At 39.7% G+C, this 8,832-nt stretch overlaps 1 protein-coding gene across 1 annotated transcript; it reads left to right on the top strand.

Moving 5' to 3' along the window:
- The first annotated feature begins 823 nt into the window (after nt 1-823).
- LOC146946737 (secreted RxLR effector protein 161-like) lies at nt 824-8,482 on the top strand. The gene is made up of 2 exons (XM_085748293.1): nt 824-973; nt 8,111-8,482. Exons 1-2 carry the CDS (start codon nt 824-826, stop codon nt 8,480-8,482), a joined length of 522 nt encoding a protein of 173 aa, XP_085604419.1.
- Nucleotides 8,483-8,832: the final 350 nt, after the last annotated feature.

Raw genomic sequence — 8,832 nt, 5'->3', positions numbered from 1 at the left:
TGACGACCTTGAGGAGACTTGGTACCACATGCATTTATGTGTCGAGTATAGGCGCATATCATATTGACATGAGTCTTGACTGTTGCATTTGAATGATGAATGTTGATGATAAGTGTGATTGTTGAATACATACTTGTGATGACTGGAATTGTTGTGTGAATATGTGTATGGAAGTTAATTGCTCATGTTAATTAGTGAAGGATTGAATTTATTTATTTATGTCAAGTTGTTTATTATTGATTATGATCGATGTGAAGCTAACCTCAAGTGGTTTTGACCGCCTACCTGTCTGTATGGATGGGTAGACGCTATGCAGGATTAGTTCAATTTTGGTGAGTGCTTGGATAACGGGAGCTAATCTCTGTTATCGTTTTGGAGTCGTAGGTTTAGGCTATGATTAGGTGGTCGGTGTCTTTATGTTTTATTGGATTTATTTTGTTGTTTGACCCACCAGTCGGGATTTGGAGGATTTATATGATGATGTGTATTGACCATGGCATATATATATTTTTGAGATGTACGAATTGTATCCGCTGCGACTGTTGAGATATTTTTATATGCATGTTGTTTTGGATTTCGTTGAGACGTAGCGTCTATTTCTTGAATAATTGCTTTATTCGCGTGTTTTATCGCTTAAATAGAAATAGGGTGTTACAAGTTGGTATCAGAGCAGTGGTCAGTCTTGTTCAGACTAGTATTCGTTGAATTTCCTGTTGTATGCGACATGTACGGAAAGTACTGTCGGTACTTGTTGTGTTGTTCTGTTCTTTTAGGTGGGTTTGAGCGTAGTGGGGGAGTAGCAGGTTTCTTTTAGTGTGTTAGTATGGCCCAGGTGTTGGCTCAGGCTAACGAGCAGGCGGCGGTTGAGCATCGTGATCCTGGAGAAGCTGAGGAGCGGAGGCTTGATCATTTCTTGCGAAACATTCCTCCGACGTTCAAGGGTAGGTATGACCCAGAAGGAGCTCAGACATGGGTGCAAGGCATGGAGAGGATCTTTCGTGCTATGGTGACTAGTGAGGATCAGAAGGTCAGATTGGCTACTCATATGCTTGCTGAGGAGGCTAAGTATTGGTGGACCAATGCTAAGGGAAGGCTTGAGGCTAGTGAAGAGGTTGTGAATTGGGCTAGGTTCAAGACTGAGTTTTTGAGGAAGTATTTTCCTGAGGATTTGAGGACTAAGAAGGAAGTGGAATTCTTGAACTTGAAGCAAGAGAACCGTTCAGTGGAATAGTATGCTGCAAAGTTTGAAGAGCTTTTGAGGTTTTGTCCGTACATCAATGCTGAGGATGCAATGGTTTCTAAGTGTGTGAAGTTTGAGAGTGGTTTGAGGCCCGATATCTACCAGTATATGTGTATTGAGGAGATCTGAGACTTTGACACTTTGGTGCACAAGTGTCGTATGTTTGATGATGCCGGAAGGGCCAAGGTGAACCATTATAAGGCGATGAATGAGAAGAAGGGAAAAGGTCATGGATTTAGGAAGCCGTACAACAAGGACAAAGGAAAGAAGAAAGAATCTGGTGGAGGCTCTAAGCCTAATGTTGCTGAGGTGAGGTGCTACAAGTGTGGAATCTTGGGTCATTATTCTAGTTAATGCAAGAAGGGAGAGAGCTGTTACAAGTGTGGGGAAGCAGGTCACAAGGCGTTTGAGTGCAAGAAGGAGGTTACTTGCTACAATTGTGGTGAGAAGGGTCATATCAGTACTAAGTGTACCAAGCCAAAGAAGGCGGCGGGGAAGGTGTTTGCACTGAATGCGGAAGAGGTGGAGCATCCGGATAATCTCATCCGAGGTATGTGTTTTAACAATAGTACTCCTTTGATTGCAATTATTGATACTGGTGCTACTCATTCTTTTATCTCGGTTAGTTGTGTTGAGCGGTTGGGTTTGGTTGTGACTCCGTTGTCCTGAGGAATGGTTATCGACACCCTAGCTAGTGGTTCAGTAACTATTTCTTTAGTGTGTGCTAAGTGTCTTGTTAGTTTTGGTAATGTTGATTTTGAGTTGAATCTTGTGTGCCTTCCGTTGAATCATATGGACGTGATTTTCGGTATGGATTGGATGTTGACTTTTGGTGTTAACATTAATTGTTTGACCAAGAGTATAACGTTTTCTAATCCGGTAGCTGAGATGGGTGGGAAGTTCTTGACCACGGAGCAAGTGAAGAAGTCTTTGGACGGTGAAACTAGTGTGTTTATGATGTTTGCTTCGTTGAAGAAAAGTAGTGAGAAAGGAGTTGGTGATTTTCCGGTAGTGCAAGAGTTTCCAGAAGTTTTTTCGGACGACATTACCGAAATGCCGCCAGATTGGGAAGTCGAGTTTGCAATTGATTTGGTGCCAAGAAGGAGTCCTATTTTGATTGCGCCTTATCGGATGTTTGCATCAGAGTTGGGTGAGTTGAAGCAGCAGTTGGAAGAGTTGCTCAAGAAGCAGTTTATCAGGCCGAGTGTTTCTCCGTGGGGTGCTCCTGTGTTGTTAGTTAAGAAGAAGGACGAAAGCATGAGGTTGTGCGTGGATTATCGGCAGTTGAACAAGGTGACGATTAAGAATTGGTATCCGCTTCCGAGGATCGATGATTGGATGGATCAACTGGTTGGTGCGGAAGTGTTCAGCAAGATTGATTTGAGATCAGGATATCATCATATTAGAGTAAAGGCGGAAGATATGTCCAAAACTGTGTTCCAAACAAGGTATGGACACTATGAGTATTCTGTGATGCCATTTGGAGTATCTAATGCGCCAGGTGTCTTCATGGAATATATGAATAGGATATTTCATCCTTTTCTGGACCGTTTTGTGGTGGTGTTCATAGATGATATTTTGGTGTATTCGAAGTCAGAAGAAGAGCATGCCGAACATTTGAGGATTGTGTTGGGAGTCTTGAAGGAGAAGAAGTTGTTTGTTAAGTTGTCAAAGTGTGAGTTTTGGTTGCGGGAAGTGAGTTTCCTTGGTCATGTGATTTCTAAAGGTGGTATTGTCGTGGATCCGTCGAAGGTTGATGCAGTGTTGCAGTGGGAATCACCTAAGTCTGTTTTTGAAGTTAGAAACTTTATTGGTTTAGCAGGTTATTATCGGAGGTTCATTGAGGGATTCTCTAAGTTGGCGTTGCCATTGACGCAGTTGACTCGGAAAGGACAAACTTATGTTTGGGATGCTAAGTGTGAGAAGAGTTTCCAAGAGTTGAAGAAGAGGTTGACTTCAGCCCTAGTGTTGATTTTTCCGAATCCGAATAAGTCGTTTGTTGTGTATTGTGATGCTTCTAAGATGGGTCTTGGTGGTGTACTTATGCAGAATCGTTAGGTTGTGGCTTATGCTTCGAGGCAGTTGAAAGTGCATGAGAAGAATTATCCGACTCACGATTTGGAATTAGCAGCCATTGTGTATGTGTTGAAGATTTTGAGGCATTATTTGTATGGTTCTATGTTTGAAGTGTTCAGTGACCACAAGAGTTTGAAGTACTTGTTTGATCAGAAGGAGTTGAATATGAGGCAAAGAAGATGGTTGGAGTATCTTAAGGATTTCGATTTTCAGTTGAGTTATCATCCTAGAAAGGCGAATGTTGTTGTTGATGCTTTCAGTAGGAAGTCGTTGCATATGTCTGCTTTGATGGTCAAGGAGTTGGAATTGATTGAGCAGTTTCGAGAGTTGAGTTTGGTTAGTGAGTTGACACCGGAGGGTGTGAGGTTAGGAATGTTGAAGCTGACGAGTAATATTTTGGAAGAGATCAAGAATGGACAGAAGGAAGATTTGGAACTTGTAGATCGTGTGGTGTTGGTTAATCAAGGTAAGGGTGGAGACTTCAGATTGGGAGAGAACGGTGTTTTGATGTTTCGTGATCGTGTTTGTGTACCAGATGTTCTTGAGCTTAAGAAACAGATTTTGGAAGAAGGTCACAGGAGTAGTCTGAGTATTCATCCAGGAGCGACTAAGATGTATCAGGATTTGAAGAGGTTGTTTTGGTGGCCTGGAATGAAGAAAGAGATCACGGGGTTTGTGTATGATTGTTTGGTTTGTCAGAAGTCTAAGATTGAACATAAAAAACCGTCGGGTTTGATGCAACCGTTGTTTGACTGCGAAGGGTTTTGATTCGATTTGGGTGATTGTTGATCGGTTGACGAAGTCGGCACATTTTGTTCCTATCAAGATCGGTATGTCTGTGGCGAAGTTGGCTGAGATCTACATTGAGCAGATTATTAGATTGCATGGTATCCCTTCTAGTATTGTGTTGGATCGGGATCCGAGGTTTACTTCTAAGTTCTGGGAGAGTTTGCAAGCTGCTTTGGGAACTAAGTTGAGGTTGAGTTCTGCTTATCATCCCCAGACTGATGGTCAGACGAAGAGGACTATTCAGAGTTTGGAAGATTTGTTGAGAGCTTGTGTGTTGGAGCAAGGTGCAGTTGGGTTGAATGTTTACCGTTGATTGAGTTTACTTACAACAACAGTTTTCATTCTAGTATCGGAATTGCACGGTTTGAGGCTTTGTATGTTTGGAGGTGTAGGACGCTGTTATGTTGGTATGAGTCAGGTGAAAGTGCTTTGTTAGGACCGGAGGTAGTGCAAGAGACTACGGAAACGGTTAAGATGATTCAAGATAAGATGAGAGCGTCTTAGAGTAGACAGAAGAGTTATCATGCTTAGAGGAGGAAGGACATTGAGTTTCAGGTTGGTGATCATGTGTTTTTGAGAGTGAATCATGTAACCGGTGTTGGTCGTGCTTTGAAATGTCGGAAGTTGACTCCTCGTTTTGTTGGACCGTTTGAGATTATTGAGAAGGTTGGGGTTGTAGCGTATCGGATTGCGTTACCACCATCTTTGTCGAATCTTCATGATGTGTTTCATGTGTCTCAGTTGCGGAAGTATGTGTATGATGCGTCTCATGTGATTCAAGTGCATGATTTGGAAGTAAGAGATAATTTGATCGTTGAGACTTGGCCAGTTAGGATTGAGGATAGGGAGGTGAATCTTTTGCGTGGCAAAGGAGATCGTTTTGGTTAAAGTGATTTGGGTTGGACTGACTGGTGAGAGTGCCACTTCGGAATCGGAGACTAGGATGAAGGTTTCGTATCCGGAGTTTTTTCCTTCAGGTAATTTTCGAGGGCGAAAATTCTTTTTAGTGGGGGAGAGTTGTAACAGCCTGATTTTCGCTAGATTTGTTTTATTATTTATTTAATTATTTTATGTGTGTTTATATGTGCTCTTATATGATTAATTGCCTCTGTGTGTATTTTTGGTCGGGAATTGTAGAATTCGGTGTTAGATGGGTATTTTAGTCATTTTGGACTCAGGGGTGTTTTTGTCATTTTGTGAGTAAGGGGTAATTTAGTATTTTTGACGAGGATTATTTTTAGTGCTTAGTGAGAGTTGTTATTTTACTAAGTTACTGGAGGGTGTAGTAATTTACTTTTAATCGGTAGGTGACCGTTATTACATTTTACCGTTAAGTGAGTAGTAACATTTTGAATTAGAATAGTAAATGGGTTAGGCCCATTAAGGCATTGTGAGTTGAGCCCGATTATGTAGAGCCTATTTAAACTCTAGTTTTAGAAGAAATAGGGTTTCATAATCATTTTACACATTTTTGAGAAGAGGTAGAGAGAGAAAGAGCAAGAGAAGATAAGGGTTTTGAAGAGGGAAGCTAGAGAGAGCTAGAGGAAGGTAGAGGTCCAAGAATTGGAGCTAAAGTGAAGCCTTAGCTTGAGTTTGAGAAGAATTAAGGTAAGGGGGTTAGATTTCAAGCATAATCACTTAGTTAATTTCTTCCCTCTTTCCATATGCATAAGTGCTTACTTGAATAAGTGATTGTTTTGAACTTAGTTGTTAAAATTCGTGCTCTTGTTATGATGATATGTTTGGGTACATGAATTTGATGATATTTGAATTGTTGTTGTTGAAATTACATGTTCTTGATGTATATAAATGGGTAGATTGTGAATTATGCTCAATTGATGAATTATAACTTGTTGTTGTTGATTTGTGGTTAGATTTATGATTATGAGTTGTGGTTGTTAATAATTGTTGTTGTTAATGTCATATCATGGATTGGGTATGATAATTGTTGACTTGTTGTTTTGAGAAAAACCGTTTTAAATCAATTTCAAAACTTATTCAAATGCCGCGTAACGAGTGAGTTCAACGTGTTAGAGCCTCGGGTTATGCCTCGGATTATTTTTGACAATTGAGGGTTTTAAATATTAAATTTTGGGGCGAAAATGGTGAAAACCTGCGGCCGAAACACGCGAAATGCTGTGCCTATGCGAGGGCGCTAGGCGCCCATAGTTAGAGAGCTAGCGCTGGGCGTTGCACCCCTGGCGCCAAGCGCCCAGGACAGGGAACACACTTTTTGCTCCATGTCCGGGTGCTTGGGGGCAGTCGTGTGGGGACCAGTGGCGACTGTTTGAAGGTATATTTTTACTGTTTTCAATCACTTTTCTACTGGAACATGATTGGCTTTGTCGAAACTTTAATTTTCCAAATGGTTTGAAACTTGAGTTAGTGTCGTCTCGATTTTTCGGAAATTTTCGGAACTTGGAATTTTGTGAACAAAAAGGATTGCAAGCTTAGTCTACAGTTCATATGGACTTAGAAAAGGCTTGTAAAGTTGGTGCAATGTCTTAATCGTGTCAAACTTGATTTTCGGGTGGGATTGTGGAATGTGTAAACTTCGGATTTTCTCATACGAACATAGGCTAATCTTTGAACTAATGCTTGATAGTTTGTAAGTAGCCTAGGCTCATGTTTATATGATTGTTGAAATGGAATTGTGAGTTTTCAAACTTAGTTAAGTCACTTTGTTTTGAAAAATGCCAAGGTTGGCCGTTTTTACAACTTGATGCGGATTTTGCCGAAATGGTTCTTAGAAGCCAATTACTTTATAACTCTTGTGTGGATAGTTTGAGATGATTTTACGGAGTTGATTGATGTATATATGTGACAACAATATGTTGATTGAATTGTGAATGTTGTTGGTGACCGTATATATGTCATGTGGTGGTGAATTGTTGTTGAATGCATATATACTAAATATTTGGTGATGGTGTGGGGAATTGTTTGTGTGAACATATGCATTTGTAGTTGAGTCATATGATGATGCATTCCTGACTGATGGTGGCAGATTTTATATTCAATTGAGGTGATTATGATATGTTTGTTGCATCATGGGTGACGACCTTGAGGAGACTTGGTACCACATGCCTTTATGTGTCGAGTATAGGAGCATATCATATTGACATGAGTCTTGACTGTTGCATTTGAATGATGAATGTTGATGATAAGTGTGATTGTTGAATACATACTTGTGATGACTGGAATTGTTGTGTGAATATGTGTATGGAAGTTAATTGCTCATGTTAATTAGTGAAGGATTGAAGTGATTTATTTATGTTAAGTTGTTTATTATTGATTATGATTGATGTGAAGCTAACCTCCAGTGGTTTTGACCGCCTACCTATCTGTATGGATGGGTAGACGCTGTGGAGGAGTAGTTCGCTTTTGGTGAGTTCTTGGATAGCGAGAGCTAATCTCCGTTATCGTTTTGGAGTCGTAGGTTTAGGCTCTGATAAGGTGGTCGGTGTCTTTATGTTTTATTGGATTTATTTTGTTGTTTGACCCACTTGTCGGGATTTGGAGGATTTATATGATGATGTGTATTGACCATGGCATATATATATATATTGGAGATGTACGAATTGTATCCGATGCGACTGTTGAGATATTTCTATATGCATGTTGTTTTGGATTTCGTTGAGACGTAGCGTCTATTTCTTGAATAATTGCTTTATTCGCATGTTTTATCGCTTAAATAGAAATATGGCGTTACAATAAGCATGTAGTCGCTATGAGCTCTGATATTGTAACACTAGGGTTGGGGATGACGATTTAATTTTTAATTACATTTCGAGTTGAATCTTGGGAACCTTGTTATGTTCCTATTTATGATTATTGAACGACAAGTATGAATTTATTAATTTGATCAGTGAATAATTTTCTTCTTCTCCAGTGGATTTATTTTAAAAGAAAACAATTTATTGTTATATTGTGATATAATGTCGAGTTTTGTAACATCCTCACTATTAAATATATTCTATTTATTTAATAATTGTCGTTGGGAAATAGGGTGTTACAAGTATGATTGGAAGTTTATTGTATCTTACTGTAAGCAGGCCTGATATCACTTTTGCAGTAGGAGTGTGTGCAAGGTATCAAGCTGAACTAAAAATGAGTCACCTCACTCAAGCGAAGAGAATACTAAAGTACATCAATAGCACCAGTGATAATCGAATTTTATACTCTCACAGTGAAAATTCTATGTTAATTGGTTATTATGATGTTGACTGGGAAGGAAGTGCAGATGATAGGAAAAGTACCTCTGAAGGATGTTTCTTTCTGGGAAATAAGCTAATCTCTTGGTTCAGTAAGAAACAGAATTGTGTGTCTCTATCTACTGCTGAAGCCGAATACATAGCAGCTGGTAGTAGTTGTTCATAACTAGTATGGATGAAGCAGATGCTGAAGGAGTATAATGTTGAACAATATGTTCTAACATTGTACTGTGACAATTTGAGTGCTATCAATATTTCCAACAATCCTATTCAACATAGTAGGACAAAGCACATTGACATACGAGATCATTTTATCAGAGATCTTGTTGAGAAGGTTGTAATACTTGAGCATGTTGACACAGAGGAGCAACTGACAGACATCTTCACCAAGGCCTTAGATGTTAAGCAGTGTGAAAAATTAAGGGGAAAGTTGGGAATTTGCCTGCATGAGGAGGTGTAATCATCTGTTTTGTAAGGCGTACTCTCTTCTTTATTCATTGCATGTAACGCCCTGTT

This window comes from Medicago sativa, chromosome 2 (genome assembly GCF_051527215.1).
Source record: "Medicago sativa cultivar Bolivia chromosome 2, Bolivia_mono, whole genome shotgun sequence".
NCBI classification, from domain to species: Eukaryota; Viridiplantae; Streptophyta; class Magnoliopsida; order Fabales; family Fabaceae; genus Medicago; species Medicago sativa.
Note: the sequence above shows the minus strand (reverse complement) of the source record. Positions and strands in the feature narration are given on the sequence as shown.